General features: G+C 41.2%; 1 protein-coding gene across 3 annotated transcripts in view; it reads right to left on the reverse strand.

Annotated features, from left to right (window-relative positions):
* ALDH3A2 (aldehyde dehydrogenase 3 family member A2) overlaps nt 1-14316 on the reverse strand; it is a 132242-nt gene extending 117926 nt beyond the window's left edge. For all 3 annotated transcript variants that reach the window (XM_089676617.1, XM_089676619.1, XM_089676618.1), the window contains exons 1-2: nt 14160-14316; nt 1641-1816 (exon numbers count right to left, since the gene is read on the reverse strand). In XM_089676617.1, the coding sequence (XP_089532743.1) occupies nt 1641-1796 (156 nt within the window). In that variant the 5' untranslated portion in view covers nt 1797-1816; nt 14160-14316. The remainder of the gene's footprint in view (nt 1-1640; nt 1817-14159) is intronic.
* Nucleotides 14317-23180: the final 8864 nt, after the last annotated feature.

Genomic DNA, 23180 nt, shown 5'->3' on the forward strand with positions numbered 1-23180 from the left:
TTAATCATATGACAGGGCCGACTTCATTGGCTCTTTACTTTGATTGGTGAACCTCTGTGTCCCAGGGACGCAGTGCACCACCGTTCCTGCCAGCGTGCCCCCGAGGGCGCACATGCGCAGTTAGAGTGGGAGGACGTCATATGATGTCCTCCCAAAACGAGAGAACTGCCGCCCACCCGCCTTTCCTTATATGGCGGGCGGGAGTCGGTTAAGGGTTAGTTTAGGATTGTTGGTCTTTTCTAGTATTTATTGTGAAGGTTTATGGTAAAATGTTAGAAGTTTGAACATTGCTGGGCACAGTTTGATTTTATCTGTAGTTTCTCCAAATACCGTATTGATTATTCTCATATGTATACAGGACCCCGAGGTTTTAGGATTTTACCACAGTGGTAACTCTCCATCACTCTGAAAATACCCTATGCTGACTATTGCAAGGATTTGCAACAAATAAAACCAACCTTGACCTGGTATGGCAGATTGCTGGGCTCAAAATACCCAAGTACAAGCTTGACAAACTGCTATCATTCTGTGGTGCCTCTAATACGGTATATTAAAGTGATAGTGAACGCCACTTTTTATATTGTACCTAAAGGTAAGCCTATAAAAAAACAAAAAAAAAAAACAACAAAAAAAAAAAAAAAAACTTACCTGTAGGTACAGTGAATATCTCATAAATGTGTGCCAGGTCACGGGACATGATGGGAATGGCATCACGGCTCGACCATTCAAACGGCCAGAGTCTGTGAACCCGAAAGGAAGACTAAGTGAAGATGGAATCCCTGTCAGTGGTGACAGCATGCTGATGGAGGGGTCCGTTTCTTAGGTAAGTCTGTCATAATGTGCTCTTATGAAGTGCATGCTGGTACATTATGACATGAGCCTGCAGGGGGACCAGTTTTTTCTTTAACACGGATTACTACTGCTTTAATGCTAGGTGATGATTGCCTTTCTTTCTAGTTGGAATTTTGCCATATTGGACCAATTTTTGGAGCTGGCCTGTTCCTGATGAACTAGGCCAAGTTCAATCAGAGGGTGGCCCTGTCTCCATCTGCCCGACATCCTTCGACTGAAAAATTTAAGGGGCTTGGTGGAAAATGGTCAACAGCACCTGCATTTAGAGTACAGTAGCCCTCAGAGGAAGACTCATCCATCTGTGCTGTTAGCGTGGATGAAAGAATCTGAAACATTTCTTTTGTTCAGGCCGCAGGCTGAACAAAAAAAGATCTACATGTGTATGCCCAACTTTGGAACCTCTTTATTTGTATCACCATTTTGCAGATTTTCCCTCAATTACTTAAAGATGAAAGGAAACAATAAGACTTTTTTTCAAATGGGACAGACATATTAGACATATACAACACTAGACATATTACAGTATACTGTAGCAACTAATTCATTTCTTACTTGTCTGACTACATGATCTAATTGGCTGCTGTGCGCATGGCACAAAATTCTTTGATCCATTCTTTTTAAGAATGTGGTGGGGATATTGGCAGGCGACTTTTTCGCCATACAGGGAAGCAAAATTGAAATGTAATAAGCTCCACATGCCAACATCACATGAACAAATACAAAAACTGTTAGGCAATAATCAACACTGCTATACATTATGACAATGAACAGTAAAAGAACCCAGATACCTTGTGCAAGTCTGCTATTAGGGCTTTTCGAATCTCAGCATCATTTTCATTGATCATCCGTTTGAAAGCCTGGAGCTGCTGAATACGGAAATCCAATGAGCGTGTTTTCCCGGTGTTAAATGCCTGCTTTGCTCTGTCCACAATCTGTTTCATCATGGTGCTTTGTGTTTGTAAGTCTGAAAGAGTGACAAATATAAAGCGATAAAAGTACACGTTTTATTCGAAAAGAAAATGCAATCATACTTGCCAAGTGGATGCAAAACAAGTAGATTATACATGTCTAAATTAATTTAAAAAAATGCCACAGTTCTTATATGAACCACAATATGACACCTTTAATTGAGTCAGCAATGAGAGAATGTACATATTTCTTGTGGTTTTCCAAATCTGAGGCCCCATGACAAAATCTGTGCTAAGCAATATCCTCTACCTTTCAGCTGGTTCTTGTGAGAACATGCAACTACAGTGACACTTTCTGTTTCTGTAAAGGGAACCTGTCACAACATGATTTGGGAGATGCCCTTGCTATCTTAATTTTGTAAGTGCAAACTTTGTGATTCTGATCTTCACTCGGTAGTACTAGGTATTGCAGTCATGAATCACAGTTCAATCAAGCTGGTAAACCATCAGACCATTGCAAAAAACGACAAACAAACCCCTGTCATCATGCTAAAATTTAGTCAGCTGGGAAACCATACTTCCAGAAGTGTCTATTTCATGGATCCTCAGCAGCTCTTATTGCTTTCTATGCTAACTTCTACATCAGTCTCCAAACTGCGACCCTTTGTTTGCCTTTATCTGGCCCTTGATACTCTTTTCCTCCCTCTGATACAAGGCACTATTCCTGCCACCGTTTCATCCCTGGTGATGCTCTGCCAGGCCTCTACTGCAACTGTCTTTAGTTCCTGCTTATTCTTGGGGCATTTTCCCTTCAGTTTTGTCTTCAGCAAGTGAAATGCATGCTCAATCGGATTCAGGTCAGGTGATTGACTTGGCCATTGCTTAACATTCCACTTCTTTCCCTTCAAAAACTCTTTGGTTGCTTTTGCAGTCTGCTTTGGGTCATTGTCCATCTGCACTGTGAAGTGGCCTCCAATGAGTTCTGAAGCTTTTGGCTGAATATGAGCAGATAATATTGCCCAAAACACTTCAGAAGTCATCCTGCTGCTTTTTTCAGCAGTCACATCATCAATAAATACAAGAGAACCAGTTCCATTGGCAGCCATACATGCCCCTGCCATGACACTACCACCACCATGCTTCACTGATGAGGTGGTATGCTTAGGATCATGAGCAGTTCCTTTCCTTCTCCATACTCTTCTCTTCCCATCACTCTGGTACAAGTTGATCTTGGTCTCATCTGTCCATAGGATGTTGTTCCAGAACTGTGAAGGCTTTTTTAGATGTCGTTTGGCAAACTCTAATCTGGCCTTCCTGTTTTTGAGGCTCAGCAATGGTTTACATCTTGTGGTGAACCCTCTGTATTCACTCTGGTGAAGTCTTCTCTTGATTGTTGACTTTGACACACATACACCTACCTCCTGGAGAGTGTTCTTGATCTGGCCAACTGTTGTGAAGGGTGTTTTCTTCACCAGGGAAAGAATTCTTCGGTCATCCACCACAGTTGTTTTCCGTGGTCTTCCGGGTCTTTTGGTGTTGCTGAGCTCACCGGTGTGTTCCTTCTTTTTAAGAATGTTCCAAACAGTTGTTTTGGCCACGCCTAATGTTTTTGCTATCTCTCTGATGGGTTTGTTTTGTTTTTTCAGCCTAATGATGGCTTGCTTCACGGATAGTGACAGCTCTTTGGATCTCATCTTGAGAGATGACAGCAACAGATTCCAAATGCAAAGAGCACACTTGAAATGGACTCTGGACCTTTTATCTGCTCATTGTAATTGGGATAATGAGGGAATAACACACACCTGGCCATGGATCAGCTGAGAAGCCAATTGTCCCATTACTTTTGGTCCCTTAACAAGTGGGAGGCACACAAGCAAACTGTTGTAATTCCTACACCGTTCACCTGATTTGGATGTAAATACCCTCAAATTAAAGCGGACAGTCTGCAGTTAAAGCACATCTTGTTTGTTTCATTTCAAATCCATTGTGGTGGTGTATGGAGCCAAAAATGTTAGAATTGTGTCGATGTCCCAATATTTATAGACCTGACTGTAAATACCCTATGATCTTGCCAGTACCTCTGCTTTCCTATTTCAAACTGACCACACTAGGCATGAAAGAACATCTATCCCAATGTGATCAGTTTTCTGGCTGTGAGCTCCTCATGCAGCTGGGAACAGAAGTTATGTATATAAAATTTATGTAAATAAATGCAAGTTTTTTTCTGCAAAAATATATCAATTTATTATTTTTTTACCAAAACTTGAAGTTATTCTTTAACACTTTGTAAGTGGGTACAGCAACAGTTTTTTTTTCTTTTTGGATGAAGATTTTAAATAAATGAATAAAAGCTGACCACTGCAAGCACCCCTGACAGTGGTAAATGGTTTGTTTTAGCCCTCTGTCGCTTTTTCTGGACAGCTTGGTCTAAGGAAGTTGAAAAATAACAGATTTATTGGCCTGATGCATTTTGGTTTTGAGCTTAAAAAAGGCAAAAATGTATTTTTTTTTTGTTTTGTTTCTGATACAGAGTACAGATATTAGAACACCTGTGAGGTTTTTATTGCAGTCTGGACTCCTATTAGGGAGATCTTCCCTCTGTATTTGTTCTGCTTACTATTATCATCAAAAGAGAAAGCAAATGAAAATTCCAAATTTTGGGCTGAAACCAGTATAATTGAGGGGGAATCTAGTGACACCCTGGGATTCCCATACTTTAGCATTTCCTCTCATTTCCTGTTTTGGCTATGGGACAGGAAGTGAAGGGAAATCTTCCCAATGGGACACAGATGGCAAAGTGACATCCTCCCTTTAGGCCCCATTGAAACAGAGCGGATGACAGGTCCGTGTCCACTCTGCAATGCAGAGCAGATACGGTTCAATAAATGTTTATTTAAGTTTTACATAAAGTACAAGATCAAAGCACATACATGCAAGGAAGGGAACACACAATAGAACGTACAATAAAGGCTGGGCAGCCTAAACACAAAGATTAGGTACCAGTAATCTTTAGTTCTACATCAATATCGAGTATGGACGAGCGCAACGGTTTACACATTTTCTAAAAATCTGCATAGTGGTCGATTTTCATTAGAACATAGAAGGGAAAAGCCCTGTGATGGGGTTTTAGAGCAACACAACTCCAATACACAAATAAAATTCCTGCCTTAACTGTACAGTTATCTCTATCACTATGGAAATATCTTCCTTTGTAAAAGCTATTGGGTAATGTTACCTCCCTAGGTAATAAACATGCAAATCTATTTAAAACCAGCACTCCCCACACTCTCGTGTAATAAAAAAATCTAAATGCATTAAACAAGATACATAAATATTATTATATACAGATTACCCCAGTGTAATAAACAAACAAAATATCAATCTTATAAAACAATGTGCACAGTGATTCACAAAGTGCAAACCTCCACATAAATTGTGAAGGAAAAACTATTCTGTATCATATTCCATCCGCTACGTATGTGCTATATAGTGTGCAATATATATACACACACATACATACATATATATGCAGTACATGCTCTGTATGACTTGCTGCAGCGTCTAACAAACAGTACAGTAAAATTAAAGTACGGTATGTATTTTCAGTAGAGGAGAGGAGCCTGTACAAATGTGCAAGAATACATGGGGGAATGGAGTTCAGTTACCTTACATTTACTTTTGGATCTAAGTATTGTGAATTCTGGATAAGAGAACAGTCAAGCACAGCTTGATTTATTTTTAACTACAAGATATAACTAATGCAGGCCATAGATTAGGCAATTTTCTTTTCTTTCCTTTTCCTGCCATCAGAATACAATGATCACCACTGGTGGCTATAGCCACCAGCAGTGATTGCACAAAAAAAAAAATCAATCAACTTCAGTACAACCAGCCTGGCTATAGATGGAACAAAATTCGGCCTAATCTGTCTAGGGTTGGCTTTAAACTTGTCAACTCATCCACTACAGCACAGCTCCTACCTTTACCACAGATTGGACAAATACCTTAAGAAGTGATAAGATGCCCTTATCATCTATTATATTACAGATACTGTCCAAAGTTCGAGACAAGTGTGATGATGGTAGTATGATGAAAACCTCTGTACCTCACTTTAAAAAAGGCAATGAGTTATTGAAGGGAAACTATAGTCATCTTAAAGCAGAACTAAATCCATTGATCTAACAGTTTCACAAAACAGTTAAATTCCAGGATGCCGGGAATGCCAACGTCATATTTGCTTGTGCTCCTAACCAAACTGTCAAACCTTTAAATAGCTGGTGTCAACTGATCACATGTGCAGCACCATGGCAGTTGAAGATCAAACAGAGGGTGAGATGGTAGCTTCCTTGGCTGAAAAGGATAGGAGGATTTAGTTCCGCTTTATTTATTTTTTTGGGAGGAGGTTGGCTTCTGTTAAATAACATTACCAATGAGCATTGTTTAAAATTTCTTTGTTTCTCTATATTATTTTTAAATATTAGGTCTTGTTCACAGGGGAATACTTACACATGTGAGGGCCATGTGTGTCAACATGAGGATGCACAGGTGCTCCATGCATCCCTGTGCAGGCAGTCCAATTCACGTCTTTTGGCATGCCGCAGCTGCTCAGACACAGCCGCTTCTCCCAATTTGACATACATGCGAGTGCACACTGTCTGCATTCGGTGATACTCACTTGCACCCACACAGCTGTCAAATTGGGACAGCGGCACAGGGATGCATGAACACCTGTGCAGGCAGTCCTATTCATATCAATTGGGATGCAGTGGCTACATGGACACAGTCTTTTTTTGTGAAATAAACCTGAACCCAACCAGATAATTAATTAGTGCTGCTGTTCATAGATGAAAAAAATCAAACCTTAAAATCAATATTAACACAGCACAAAAATATAAATAAAAAATAGTATCAATAAAAATGCTAAATCATCAGTAAAAAATGTATAAAAAATATATCATCAGGGAAACAAATTATATATATACATACACACAGTGAGGAACAGAAGTATTTGAACCCCCTGCGATATTGCAAGTTCTCCCACTTAGAAATCATGGAGGGGTCTGAAATTCACATTGTAGGTGCATTCCCACTCTGAGAGACAGAATTTAAAAAAAAAAAAATTCAGGAAATCACATTGTATGATTTTTAAAGAATTTATTTGTCTTGCACTGCTGAACATAGGTATTTGAACACAGCAAGAATTCTGGCTCTCAAAGACCTGTTACTGTGCCTTTAAAAAGTCCACCTCTACTCCACTCATTAATCTTAGTAGCACCTGTCTGAGCTCTTTAAAGACACCTGTCCACCCCACAGTCAGTCAGATGCCAACTACTACCATGGGCAAGACCAAAGAGCTGTCAAAAGGTACCAGAGACAAAATTGTGGACCTCCACAAGGCTGGAAAGGGCTACGGGCAATTGCCAAGCAGCTTGGTGAAAATAGATCAACTGTTGGAGCAACTGTTAGAAAATGGAAGAGGCTAAAGACGACTGTCAGTCTCCCTCGGACTGGGGCTCCATGCAAGATCTCACCTCGTGAGGAATCACTGATGATAAGAAAGGTGAGGAATCAGCCCAGAACTACAAGGGAGGAGCTAGTCAATGACATGAAGAGAGCTGGGACCACAGTTTCAAAGGTCACTGTCGGTAGAACACTACGCCGTCATGGTTTCAAACCATGCATTGCATGGAAGGTTCCCCTGCTCAAGTCATCACATGTCCAGGCCTGTCTGAAGTTTGCCAATGACCATCTAGATGATCCAGAGGAGGCATGGGAATAAGTCATGTGGTCAGATGAGACCAAAGTAGAACTTTTTGGTCTAAACTTCACTCGTGTTTGGAGGAAAAAGAAGGATGAGTTGCATCCCAAGAACACCATCCCTACTGTGAAGCATGGGGTGGTAACATCATGCTTTTGGGGTGCTTTTCTGCGAAGGGGACAGGACGACTGCACTGTATTAGGGAGAGGATGAATGGGGCCATTTATTGTGAAATTTTGAGCAACAACCTCCTTCCCTCAGTCAGAGCATTGAAGATGGGTCGTGGCTGGGTCTTCTAACATGACAACAACCCGAAGCACACAGCCAGGATAACCAAGGAGTGGCTCCGTAAGAAGCATATCAAGGTTCTGGAGTGGCCTAGCCAGTCTCCAGACCTAAATCTAATAGAACATCTTTGGAGGGACCTGAAACTCCATGTTGCTCAGTGACAGACCCGAAACCTGACAGATCTAGAGGAGATCTGTGTGGAGGAGTAGGCCAAAATCCCTGTTGCAGTGTGTGCAAACCTGGTCAAGAACTACAGGAAACGTTTGACCTCTGTAATTGAAAACAAAGGCTTCTGTACCAAATATTAACACTGATTTTCTCAGGTGTTCAAATACTTATGTTCAGCAGTGCAAGACAAATACATTCTTTAAAAATCATACAATGTGATTTCCTGAATTTTTTTTTAAATTCTGTCTCTCAGAGTGGGAATGCACCTACAATGTGAATTTCAGACCCCTCCATGATTTCTAAGTGGGAGAACTTGCAAAATTGAAGAGCGTTCAAATACTTATGTTACTCACTGTATATAGTATGAAAAAAAGTCCACTGTCCCATATCAATGGTGGTGGATTTCCTTTGGTACCGTTTCTGTGATTGAAGCACTTTTTCTTCACCATTGATTTGGGACAGTGGACATTTTTTCATATATATAGGCTGTCTTTATGGAAACATCTGGGGTCTATTAGACCCCAGATCTCTCCACTGTTCTCCAAAGCAGCCAATCCAAGTTAGATCAGTTTGATTGACTGCCTCACTAGCCGGTGACGGCCAGTAAACAAACAAGTGAAGCCAGAAGTGACAAAACACTTGTCACTTTTGGTTTCTTACATTAAAGACGTTTCTCCCAATCCTCAGTGTTCTTCCAATAAAAAAGGTGGCAGTCAGCAGCGTGAGGAGTGCTGCAGCTGCCCAGATCACTTTTATCGGAAAGCCCGCTGACAAAAAAAAAAAAAAAAAATACCAGGATCATAGCTGCAGTTGCAGTCATGATTCTGGTATAACAACTTCCCGAGGAGGACATATAAATCCTGTACAACAGTTAGGGAGTGGTTAAAGTAAGCCTGTTATGAACAAAGAAAAAACTCCCCGCCACTATTGACCTCTGCTGCTGAAGCTGCTAGCTGCAATGACAGCCTTCATAGTCTTTGGTTTATGCGCACTCCCAAAGCCCTTGCCCCCCTCCCTAAATAATTACACCAGACCAGAGCTATTGACCAATTCCACCAAGGAACCAGGGCCTATGTGCTTTTATGAAGTTTCTATCCCAGTCCTGCACATTCTTATGTACATAACCTAGTCTATGCACTGCACTGCATGAAAACACACCAACATGGTGTCTTTTCACAGCTTACCAAAGAGCGATCAAGAACCAAAATCAGGTTAGTGATTGCAGCATAAAAAACAAGTATCAGCACTTTAAAGCCAGACGATTGTGCAATAGGATTATATAGATCTATATAACATACTTTGCTCACTGAAAATAAATACCATGTGGGATTATCTTTTGTGTTTTAGGGCTTGTTCATACTAGACCTCACACTAAAACAGTGCAGGCTGGTGTTCATTGTGTGGGGACAGCAAGGGTTGCGTGCGCAAAACACTGTTAGTTTTTTTTTTTACTTTATTGAAGGGTCACAAAATGACAACAACAATCAAGTATATACACCACAGTGTGCTGAGATGATTAGAGGATTCTTTTGTACTCATTGTGAAATCCTTTTCACTTCTTTCATTGCAGAACACAGAAGAAATCTTAAATCTTGAAGGTGGTACTATAACCCAGTGGTCAGAATTCAAGATCTCAGCTGTGTCCTTCAATGAACAGAAAATGCAGTATGTCATGAACGCATTGCATCTCATCTCAACACATTGATATGAGGGGAAAAACGGCACAAAGGCAATTGTTTTACATGTGCCCCTGTTTTGAGCCTGCATTGATTTGTGCACACCAAAACAGCTCAATTGATATGGTTTGAATGAGATCCATATAATACATTTCAAATACATACCACCCTTTCACTGCCAGGCAAGCCTATTCTTCACCATGGGTGTTCTCATCTTGTGTCCAAGGCTGTATTTAAATAACACATTGCTCCTCTGAATTACACCCTTGTTTTATAAGCTTTGCCTTTGTGTTATGCGATTAGTAATGCAATCAAAAAAAATCACAAGTCTGCTTTCTGCGCAAAACAACTTTACAACTGTACTGGACACCATACAAGAGAAAGGAGAGATAGTTTCATATATCCTGAACTGTAAAAAGTCTTTTGACTCCTCTCATTGTCCCCCTATTTACTCTTCTTTTCTATGGATCTCCTACTGCATAAATGCATCCCTGTCAGCTTATAACAGATCAAGATCAAAGGTCCCTGAAAGTAAAATGCTCTCTAAGGCCCCAATAAAACCTGCATGTCATGCTAACTCATGGTTTGTTTTTTTTTGCACTTTTTTTGGTGTGTTTTATGTTCAACAGCATAGGACAGCCCATTCACTTGAATGGATTGCCCTACACACGCCAAAAAAAAGTATCCACAACTTTTTGAGTTTCTTTTGTTTTTTTACCATACAACAAAAGGCACATTTCCAAGCCACTTTTGGAGTGCCAATAACAAATAATGGCATAGTAAGTGTGACATGTGTTTTTCACGTATTTCTGCATGCGTTTTCAAAATATGCAAGTGTGAATAGGGCCTTAGACCTAATTTACATGGGCAAGAGGGGGGGGGGGCTGTAAAAATAAGAGGTTGAGAGATAGTGTTACAGTCCCCTCAAAAGCTGAGCCAAAATTTAAATCAAGGTTCACACCTATGCTGGTTGCGTTTCTGCATTTTTTTTTTCTTTTGCTTGTTGCTAGGCAGAGTTTAAAATGCATAATAAACGCAGCAAAAACGCAATTCATGCTTTTCTGCAGTGTTCCCATTGAAGTCTATAGAATCAAAAATGCAACGTTTTGCATTAAAAAAAGACCCTGACCCTTTCCAGAAAAAAAATGCACCAGGTGAAAACGCAGAGATGTGAACCTGTCCCACAGGAAATCATGTTAAATGGACTGTACTGCGTTTCTGCAAAACCCTACGGAAAACACTTCGATGTGAACCTAGGGTAAAGCGGAGCTGAAACCATCAATCTAAGAATTTCAGAAAATAGTTACATTCCTTGCATGCCAGGAATGCTGTCACATTTGCTCGTGCTGTCAATCAAACTGTCAAACCATCAGTCCTCATTCACACTAAACATTTTGAAAGGGGCCACGCCACAACCATGTGTAATGCAATGCTGCAGGCATTCAATGGTCAACACAGGTGTTGAGACGGTGACATATTGCCTGTTAACCAAGAAGCAATGACAGCCATGCATATAATTGAGCCTTTACACTCACCTTTCCTGTGTCTCCTACCTAACAACCCCCCTTCCTTCCTGGCCAGCTGGCATTTCCTGGAGTGTCAGATGCTGGGATTCCTCACCACATGCTGTGGTTCCTTCCTTTGACCCTCATATCATTGCTGAGTCCTATACTGGGGTGGTTGGTGAAGGAACCACAGAACATCACGGAGGGGAGATACATCCTTTAGTTGTTTTTCTTGCGCTCCCATTGGGCCAAAAATACACTGTCACCCCAAAAGAAGCACCTGCACCTTTTTCTAGAATCCACGGAATTACATTGCATAGGTTGGAAAGGGCCCCATAGACAACAATGGGTTTCTTGTCATGTGACAATGAATGTTTGTTTCCGCATGGGCCAAAACACATGGTGTCACAGCATGATTTTGAAAAAGGGACAGGAACTTCTTTTCTGCGTAGGGTACCCATTCAAATCAATGTGAAACGTGGGGATGCACAGAAACACACAAAGTGTGAGCCAAGCCTGAACGTAGATTCGTGGTGCACATAGGGTTGTCACCTCATCCCTTTAAAACTGAACACATTAATTACACAGGTTCTGTGGCCAAGTTAACCACTTCAATACCGGGCACTTTTAACCCCTTCCTGCCAAGGCCAATTTTCATGTTTCAGCGCTCTCACACTTCGAATAACAATTGCACAGTCATACAACACTGTACCCAAACTAAAATATGATCATTTTGTTCACACAACTGGAGCTTTCTTTTGGTGGTATTTAATCACCGCTGGGGTTTTTATTTTTTGCTAAATTAACAAAAAAAGACTGAAAATTAAAAAAAAAAAACAAAAAGCAAAAAAACCCAAACGTTTCTTTGTTTCTATTATAAAAGTTTGCAAATAAATAATTGTTCTTCATAAATTTAGGCCGAGATGTATTCTGCTACATGTCTTTGGTGAAAATAACCCAAATCAGTGTTTATTATTTAGTTTGTAGGAAAGTTATAGAGTTCACAAACTATGGTATAGATCTGAAAATTGATCAATCCTGAAGTACTGACAGCCAATCTAATTTCTTGAGGTCCAAGAATGTCAGAACAGTACAGATATCCCCAAATGACCCCTTTTTGCAAAGTAGACAGTCCGACGCATTTCATAAGAGGCATGGCGAGTTTTTTTAAGTTGTAATTTTTTTGTTATAATGTTTCTGAAAATGTAGAAATTAAAAAAATAATTCTCACAATTTTTTTTCTAACATACTGTCACCAGTGCAGTACAGCGTCATCATATAACTGGTGTGGCGGTAATCAGGGGCACTGACTGGTGACAGTACAAAAAAAAAATGTATAATTTTTTTCAATTTTTTATTAAATTGTTTTCTCTTTTTTAAAGATTTTTTTTCATATTACACTATGCCCAAAGTAGTACAATATTACCATAGGAACATTGTACTACTTTGGGGAAGTGATCTGTTTTTGTTTTTTTTTTTACACAATTTGATTATAGCAAAGAATATCTTTGATATAAGCAAGCATTTAAAGTGGAGTTCAACCTACCCTGACAAAAAATAAAAGTCAGCAGCTACAAAAACTGTAGCTGCTGACTTTTAAAAAACAGCGACTTACCTGTCCCTCGGTTTGTCCCCTGCAGCCCGTTTCACCGGCCGTCCTGTATTCCAGGAGGCCGGCATCTTCAGTGTGCACACCCAGCTTTGACAGCTTGCAGCTTCACAGCCATGTACCCACTGCGCATGCGCGAGTAGCGCTGCGCTTCATGACTGATCCTGTAGTCTTCTAGGACCTATCACGTGTCCCAAAAGACTACAGGGAGGGAAGACACCTTTCGCTTCCAGTCGCCTAGGCGATCGGACCAGAAGTGGGAGTGGGTACCTGTCAAATTCGGATACCCCCAAATGTCCCAATCCTTAATGAGGAGTGGGGGAGCAGTCCTCAAAGCTGAACTTCCCCTTTTGGGTGGAGCTCCGCTTTAACTGAATGAAATCGATTCAGATTTTTTTCTTGTGACTGGCCACGGCTAATCGCATGACACAGATGGGCTGTGATTGGCCCAGCCTGTGATCACTGTGACCATTCACACAATTTGATTATAGCAAAGAATTTTTTTGCTATAAGCAAGCATTTAACTGAATGAAATCGATTCATTCAGGTTTTTTTCTTGAGATCAGCTATGGCTAATCACATGACACAGATGGGCTGTGATTGGCCCAGCCTGTGCACGTGATCGCTGTGACCATTGACAGCTAGACACACTTGTATACAATGGATGGCTTCTTTTCATGCAATCCATTGTATACAACAGTCATGTGACCTGCTGTGATTGGCCCAGCCTGTGCATGTGATCGCTGTGACCATTCACAGCTAGACACACTTGTATACAATGGATTGCATGAAAAGAAGCCATCCATCCTATACAACTGTCATGTGACCTGCTGTGATTGGTCACAGCAGGTGACATGGCACTGGGAACAGGGCTGGTACACAGTTCAGGCCAGTGACAAATCTGCCCTGCGGGCACGTGCAAAGCACGATCCGGGAAGGACATCATATGACGCCCTCCCATAGGGGAGAGATGTTCCCCCGCCCGTCATTTGACTATAAGCGGGGCTGCAAGTGGTTAATGCAGATAAGGCACCACGTGAGTGAATATTACTGCATTAGTCTGCCACAGAACCTGTCATTAATGTGTTCAGTTGTAAAGGGATGAGGTGACAACCCTAGGTGCACACCATGGAGGGTTCTGGAGGCTGCAGTGCTGGCAGAAGGGGGCACAGGCCACCATAAAGGGCTAGCTCTGGTTTTTGCAGGGACATTGTATCTTGAAGCTGACAGGGTCGCTTTAACCACGTCCAGAAGTGTGAAAATAAAGAATGACTGGAAATAACAGAGTATTGCTGCTGGCCCTGAGGGGTCTTTATGGTCCATACAGTCACAGCGCCCCCCTCCTGCTCGGAGCTCCCCTCAGCCTGTCCTCTATAACAGGAACCCACTACTTACCTACAGCCGACCTGAAGCCTGATACAGGAAGACTCCACAGCAGCTCTGTATTCACAGCCGAGACAACGTTGTGCCCGCCCCTCGTGGTCACATGACACTCCCTGACAACACAGGCCGAAGTTGACCGTTGTTGTGCAATGTCGTCTGACAGGAGATGAGACGAGCACAGGCTCTCCTGCTTCCTGCCTAGTCTTATGTAATGCACTGATACAGAGAGCAATGCTGATAGATAAGCACTGACCGCCCCCATAATGAGAGGCAGCTGTGTGACTGGGTATCATACTGTACCTCTACGAGAGAATAATCGAGGAGATTGTACTGCCTATACATCAATCAATGATCGATTTCTTTTTCCCATTGACCTCTCCAGATAGGAATAATCGATCTACAGGGTGTCCCTAAAGTCTGGACACATTGGCAAAATGCCTATTTTCAATCAATCTTTCAACATTTTATTCAATTAGAATCGGGCAGACTGACAACTCATGGGGCCCCCGGGCAATAGGGGATCATGGGGACCCTGTGTCCTTTCCCAAACTCAAAAAAGCCTATGAAAAAGGTACCAGGGGCATCTCATGGGGCCCCCTACTGACCCCGGGCCCTCGGGCAGTGCCTGAGTTTCCAAATGGTCAGTCCGCCCCTGCTTGGAATATTAATAACTTCTTAACAACTTGCCCTCCTGAGGAATTACCCCCCTTCCTGACCTGGCCATTTTTTGCATTACTTTGACAACTGCGTGGTCATGCAATGCTGCACCCAAATTATTATATTATTACACAGAACTTATATAGTGCCAACAGTTTGCTCAGTGCTTTACAATATAAATGAAATTTACGTCCTTTTCCCATGAATAGAGCTTTCTTTCAGTGGTAATTAATCGCCTGTGCGGATTTTATTTTTTGCGCTATAAAAACAGCGACAATTTTGAGAAAAAAAACAACATTTTTGACTTTTTGCTATTAAAGATGTCCAGTAAAAAAAATTTAAAAAATCAAAATATATTCTGCTCCATGTCTTTGCAGGAAAAAAAATCCAATACATGTAAATTAATTGGTTTACGTGAAAGTTGTGTCATTTACAAATGGCAGTATATGTACTGGGATTTTTTTTATTTTTACTAGTAATGGCGGTGATCAGCGACTTATTGCGGGACTGCGGCAGGCATTCTGACACTGGGGGGAACTGACTTGATGTCACTGACATCCCCTAATAAAAAGCACTGACACTGCACTAATGGCACTGGGCAGGAAGGGGTTAACATGTGGGGCGATCAAAGGGTTAACTGTGTGCTGTTTTACACTGTGTGGCTGTGTTTGTGCTTCACTGTAAGCACACTGCTTTGTATGGCTCTGCTATGCACAGCCTTGCAAAGCAGTGTAAACCAAAAGTACAAACGAAACCAATGCTCAAATCTTCATGCAGACTAGAAGGAATTTTGAATGACAAACATTGAGGTGCAGCCCTTCAAAGATCGGGAAATCTTGGTACTGGTGAACAAAAGCAAACAAGGGCACACTCTCATCGTGCATTACCGCGGTACACCACAAATTTAATAAGAAAACGTATAGATGTATACTTATAAACCAAAGGGAATAAAAACAGAGCAGATAAATCTGTATTGTCAGTCCAATGGAATACTAGACCCCCCCCCCCCTTTAATGTATTGCCTGCTTAAGGTGTTAGTTTAGTAAAAAGCTATGTAACAATAAACCTACTCTCAGCCACATTCTAAGCCTAATCCATCTAACTCTGTAAAAAAGAGATCGCTATACTTAAAGCGGAGCTCCACCCAAAAGGGGAAGTTCTGCTTTAAGCCTTTGTCCCCCTCTCCCCATTAAGGATTGGCACCTTTGGGGAGAGGAGGGGATCGGGTTCCCGAATTTGACAGATACCCGCTCTCACTTCCGCTGTGATCGCCTAGGCGATCCGAAGCAGAAGTTGTCCTCCTCCCTCCCCGTAGTCTTCTGGGACACGTGAGATCACAGAAGACTATGGGGCCATTCACAAACTGCACTGCTTCTCGCGCATGCGCAGTGGGCACCCGGTTGTGAAGCCGCAAACTGTCATAGCCGGGTGCCTGCACTGAAGATGCCGGCGCCAGGGAGAGAAGACCGCTGGTGAAATCAACGGTCGTGAAGGCACCGCTGGACCACGGGACAGGTAAGTGTATGTATTTTAAAAGTCAGCAGCTACAGTTTTTGTAGCTGCTGACTTTTATTTTTTGTCAGGGTGGGTTGAACTCCACTTTAAATGCTTGCTTATAGCAAAGAATTTCTTTGCTATAATTAAATTGTGTAAAAAAAAAAAAAAAATACTGATCACTTCCCCAAAGTAGTACAATGTTACTATGGTAACATTATACTACTTTGGGCATAGTGTAATATGAAAAAAAATCTTTAAAAAAGAGAAAACAATTTAATAAAAAATTGAAAAAAATTATCAATTTTTTTTTCGTACTGTCATCAGTCAGTGCCCCTGATCACCGCCACACCAGTTATATGCTGACGCTGTACTGCACTGGTGACCGTATGTTAAAAAAAAATTGTGAGAATAATTTTTTAAATTTCTTCATTTTCAGAAAAATTATGACAAAAAAATTACAACTTCAAAAAACTCGCCATGCCTGTTATGAAATACGTCGGACTGTCTACTTTGCAAAAAAGGGTCATTTGGGGGATATCTGTACTGTCCTGACAGTTTTGGGCCTCAAGAAATTAGATTGGCCATCAGTACTTCAGGACTGATCAATTTTCAGATCTATCCCATAGTTTGTGAACTCTATAACTTTCCTACAGACTAAATAATAAATACTAATTTGGGTTATTTTCACCAAAGACATGTAGCAGAATACACCTTGGCCTAATAGGTAAGTATAACGATCTTTTCTTTCCAGGGTTAGAAAGATTAAGCTCAGAATGGGGCTGAGAGTAGGTTTAGTGTTAGACAGGTTTTTACTAAACTTAGGGCTAGTTCACACTACATGCATTACAGTGTACTTTTTTCTGCATCCAAAATGCACAGAAAGTAGGTTATATGGTTGTCAATGTCATAGTTCACATCAGTGCTTGCTGTTTCAGTGTGTTCTGGTTGCAGAAAAAAAAAGTAGAACAGGCTGCATTTTTCCTGCAGAGAACTATACTGGAATGCGGTAAAAAGCATAAAAAATGCATCGATCGCACCAAAATGCACCAAAAACGAACTGGAATGCACATGTCCCTATTTATATTGAAGAAAAAGAAAGGGGGAAAATGAGCCAGAAAGCATCATAAACACACCGGAACGTGCCAAAAACACATCAAAAAGATGAACAGGGAAACGCATCCAGGAGGCAACTGGACTGCATTTCTATGGTGTGAACCGGCCCTAAGACTCTTTGGTAGAGTTGGCAAGGTTGGCAGAGCTGAATCATTTATAATCAAAAACTAATAGATGCCAAATCAAGAGGTATAAATACGTATCATAGTTTCTCTGACTCACCATAAATAAAGGTGTGGATTATTAACCGAGCCAATAGCATAGATAAAAAAAGAGGAGCAGTTGACTAAAGCAAACTGCAAAAAAGTTGGTACAGTATGTATAAATCCAAAGCAGAGTACAGAATGCATCCATGTGGTTGCAAACAAATATCTTTATTAAGATCACAATGATCCTGTGAAGGATATAGCCTTATCAAAGTGAACACACAGTCAATCACATATAAAAACAGTGTATTAAAAACAATTGTCCACATCATACACTTAGCTGATTGTGTAAAGCAGTAATAGGCTTGGAAACGAATGTAGTTGGAGCTCTAGGGGGAAAAAAAAAAGAAAGGGGAAAAATGAGAGCATCATCAACACACTGGAACGTGCCAAAAACACATAAAAAAGATGCACGCGGAAACACATCCAGAAGGCAACTGGACTGCATTTCTATGGTGGCAACCAGCCCTAAGACTCTTTGGTAGAGTTGGCAGGGTTGGCAGAGCTGGATCATTGCCTAGATCTGTAGAGGACCTGATAACATTTTTAAGATAAGCTCTGGAGCTTGAGCTGAAATTAAAGTGGCACTGAGTTCCAGAGTCTAAAGATGCCATTCTTCAGCTGCTCATTTCACATGACTAATACTTTTAAAATAAAATAGATCAGTACGTTTTAATTTTGTAGTAGCAAAACAAATGTCTAAATAGTGGAATAAATGTACCTTTTGGGATTTTTGACTAGGCAATCCTAATACACGTCTTCTGATATACCTTAATGTGAATATGTTACATTTCAAGTCTTTTTCATTCTACTATTTTCATGAATGCAATGCCTGAAAAGGTGGAAAATGTAGAGTTTGTCATACTCTCTACTCCATTCGTGAAGTGGCCATGTGAGTAGGTCTAGCAAGGTAGTAGGGACCAGGCAAGAACAGCATCTTCTGGAAAGTTTCTGGTTTTATATAATGAATAGTACAGCACTACAGTAACAATATCAAGTATTTGTATGTGCAGTAAGACGTGTTGCAGTTCAGAAACAGTAGAAATATTATGCATAACTTACAGGCGATAATCTGTTTGAGGGGAGCTCCTTAAACAGGTCCCTTTGGCTGGAATAAAGTGGCCTCCCAATAGGGTGCTGTGCTGGCAATACAGAACGTACAGTATGAATGTGTCAAACTAGCTGCAGGTTGGAACAGGATCATCCTCCCCCCATAGTGGACAATAATATCCAGGGGTTATCCAAACTGAGACGTTCCTGAACAAAGCCTTTCCCAGCACTTGTTCTAACTATCCCTAGCCAGGTTGTACACTATCCCTATGTAGCGTTCACCCCTTTAAGGGCCGCTGAATTTGATGGGTCCCCTTAAGCTCCACACGGCCAAGCAACACTCATCTTCCACATCCCTACACACAGAGTCAAGTAAAACAGTCCTTGAGCTTGGTTTTGTTGCTGTTATTAGGGGTTAACAACTTGAATGGTGTCTGGGGGTATATGGGATGCCCAAGGAACTGTAAAGCCTTGAGGACAACTGCTTCGGAAACACTGTACACTGTACAAAAAAATGTGGACCAAAACGTAGCAACTGTCTCCTTAAGGAGCACTGATATCCCCTCTGGTGTACCTCCTCAGACCCCAGATGAATCCTTCCTCCTTCACCAAGCTGTCCTGAGGGTATCCGTGGGCAAGGGATTCCAAGATCTGCAATTAAGAGAACTAGTTGGGTATTGCACCTGACCGCCCTCTCCCTTCTCTGGCTCAGGGGCTATAAAAGTACTCACACTGTCCTGTCCTATTAGCTTGATTGGTTGTAGCTGCTTTCAATCCTTATGCTGGGCTGGCTCCTTCCTTGCTGATAGGATTTTTTCCCTAGGAGACGGTGGTACAGTGGAGATCCTTCCAGCACCAGCCTGTAGGTAGGCTCCCCTCCCAGGCTCCACACTCCAACACCTTCTCTCAGTCCTTCTTCCACCTGACTTCAACACTACTCCCCTGCTGCACAGACTCTGCCACATTAAAGGGTTGCTGTTAGCCACCATGCCCAGCCTTCTGAATGGGGATTGGCCAAGTTTCCCTAAACATGCAATTCCAGGCTTCCTCCAGCTCCACCCCTCTTCTAGAAAGTTCCTTCAGTTAGAAGGGTGGGAGGGCTCCAGAAGACCCGACCTGTACAGCGTCCAAGCCTGTCCTGAGGTGACCTCTCTACCTCACTCCCAGGCTGACTCATCCCAGGCTTCTAACAGACCTCTGACTCACAAAAATAACATCCTGTCTAGCTAAACCCTGAGGGCGCTACACCTATCTCACCACTTCCCAAACTTTGGGCCAACCAGACTGAACCAACAGGAGCTATGTATAACCTTCCCTGGTTTCAAAATAGCTGCCTAGACCTCAGGAGAACTCAATTTCCAATTAGACACTAGTTCCCCCAAGATGACAGCCAGGAGCCCAGTACAGTCAGTCTTCTGTAAGACTCCCCTAGTGCCAGAAATTAGCAGTAATAACACAATGGATGTGTTTACTTCTGGCACTAATTAATGGGTAATCTGTGGGTCTCCACCTTACTTTTATTAATCACCTGCTTGAGTTGTATCACTGCTCAGCGTGACAGCTTGCAGCTGTACCCTTCTATAGCTGGAACTGCAAACAATGGCTGTAGAGGAGATGATAGCTGGTAAAGGTATGCACTGTGCTCTGTTCCCCTCCAGCTTTTTCCTCTGGCCACTGAGGACATGTATGGCCAAAGGGAGATAAAAACTACAGCCTGCTGCTATCCTGTCCTGGGAGGGCTGCAGACAATAAAATCTGCAAAAGCACTCTATTCATGGAGGGGGCAGACCTTTTATTCATCCGCCTCCTCCTTTCATAGTGTGCTTTTCATGGATGGAAGCTATAGTTCAGCTTCTATGAATGGAGGAGGGGCAGAAAGGGCGGGCATAGCCACCACTTTTAATGGGTGCTATGGCAGGTCCAGCAGCTGTATCAACCCCCACAGCACTGGAAGATTACAGCTGCAGGTAATTTGGATTTGAACTAGCACAAGGGGCACTTCTCATTCATTGTATGAACCATTGATTCTATACCATAGTTTCCATACTTGTATATTGTCATGACAGGCGTATTTAATACTTGGCCATAGTTTAATAAGCACAGGCAGGACTTAGTTGACGGGTGTTAGCGGGGTCAGGCCCTCAAGTTTATTATGCTTAGAACACAGGTGAGCACAACATTGACCCTCTAAGGGTCGAGCTATTGTATTATTTACAGTTTGGTTATATGTTAACTGGCATTATGTCATCTGTTCCTTGCCAAATTTCCGAATTATTCTGAATATTTCTCCGTGAATGTACATTTATTTGTATATACAGAATATTTCTCTGTGAATGTACATTTATTTGTATATACAGAATATTTCTCTGTGAATGTACATTTATTTGTATATATAGAATATTTCTCTGTGAATGTACCTTTATTTGTATATTCGGAATATTTCTCTGTGAATGTACCTTTATTTGTATATACAGAATATTTCTCCGTGAATGTACCTTTATTTGTATATACAGAATATTTCTCTGTGAATGTACCTTTATTTGTATATTCAGAATATTTCTCCATGAATGTACCTTTATTTGTATATATAGAATATTTCTCCATGAATGTGCCTTTATTTGTATATATAGAATATTTCTCTGTGAATGTACCTTTATTTGTATATACAGAATATTTCTCCGTGAATGTACCTTTATTTGTATATACAGAATATTTCTCCGTGAATGTACCTTTATTTGTATATACAGAATATTTCTCCGTGAATGTGCCTTTATTTGTATATATAGAATATTTCTCCATGAATGTACATTTATTTGTATATACAGAATATTTCTCTGTGAATTTACCTTTATTTGTATATACAGAATATTTCTCAGTGAATGTACCTTTATTTGTATATACAGAATATTTCTCTGTGAATGTACCTTTATTTGTATATATAGAATATTTCTCTGTGAATGTACCTTTATTTGTATATACAGAATATTTCTCCGTGAATGTACCTTTATTTGTATATACAGAATATTTCTCCGTGAATGTGCCTTTATTTGTATATACAGAATATTTCTCCGTGAATGTACCTTTATCTGTATATACAGAATATTTCTCTTTGAATGTACATTTATTTACATATATAGAATATTTCTCTGTGAATTTACATTTATTTGCATATACTCAATAAAAACGAGTTTGAAAAAATGTATGTACCGTCCCAATGTCCAGGGACAAGGTTGTCCAGCGCCCAGGGGAAGATGGCAAACTCCGTGCCCCCCCCTGTGTCTGACGGATGGGGTAGGGCAAACTGTATTGTGCAGAGAAAAATGTATTGTTTGTGGCATGTGCTGAAATAGTTGTGGTAGACTGCAAAAAACTGGAGAGTTTATAATCAGTGCACAAATATGGGGCTAACAGTGGTGAAAAAAAAGTCTCTGTTTTGGTGGTGTCACGGGAAGGAAAAAATGTCTCTGTGTCAGTGGTATTGTACTAAGAATTCTAGCACCAGACCTCCTGTTTACCTTTAAACTGGTAACCTGTAATGGCTTCCTGTCCCCCTATAGCAAATATACTGCTACAGGGCGGCAGGGGTATATATACGTGATTGTGCATTTCCAGGTAGCGGCTGTCAATCTCCGGGTCCTGGCCGGTGATTACCTTCTGGTGCCCGGTGATTACCGAGCATCTCCATCGGGCAGGAGTATTGTTTTGTTTACTAACAGTCCTCCTCCTTGTGAGCTCGGGCACACTGCTCTGGATAGGGTTTTAGTACTGTCCTGGCATTTTATTTTATATATTTTATAAAAGAAACATTTCAAAATGTTGGTCATTTTTCATTTATATAATAAAAAGTAAAAAAAAACAGTGGGAAGGAAGGAGGCCCCAGTGTTGGTGTTGTCAGTAAGAGGAAAAGAGGCCTCAGTGTCAGTGGTAGGAGGAGAGACCCCAGTATCGGTGGAAGAGAGGTCCCAGTGTCGGTGGTGTCAGTGGGAGGAAGAGAGGCCCCGGTGTCAGTGGAAGAAAAGCCCCAGTGTTGGTGGTATCAGTGGGAGGAAGAGAGGCCCCAGTGTCAGTGGAAGAGAGGCGCCAGTGTTGGTGTATATACTTTATGAAATGGATCAACTGGAAAACATTCTACATATACTTTTCTACATCAATTTGTTTTGTTTAAAAGACTTGGGGTATTTATGAAGGCAGTATCACATTTTAATAATTCTCTAAATTCTCTAAATTGGTTTTAAACCTCAAATACACTGGTCAAAAAAATAAAAGGAACATTTTGAAAACACATAAGATCTCAATGGGCAAAAATCTCATGCTGGATATCTATACTGATATGGCCTGGGTAATGTGTTAGGAACGTAACGAAAATCAAAATGAAAAAAATGATGCAGCAGGCTAGTCCATTTTGCTGAAATTTCATTGTAGCAACTCAAAATGGTACTTAGTAGTTTGTATGGCCCCCACATGCTTGTATGCATGCCTGACAAATTTGTAGCATGCTCCTAATGAGATG

Source organism: Staurois parvus, unplaced genomic scaffold (genome assembly GCF_062004578.1).
Source record: "Staurois parvus isolate SC_StPar_1 unplaced genomic scaffold, SC_StPar_1.0 ptg000172l, whole genome shotgun sequence".
NCBI lineage: Eukaryota > Metazoa > Chordata > Amphibia > Anura > Ranidae > Staurois > Staurois parvus.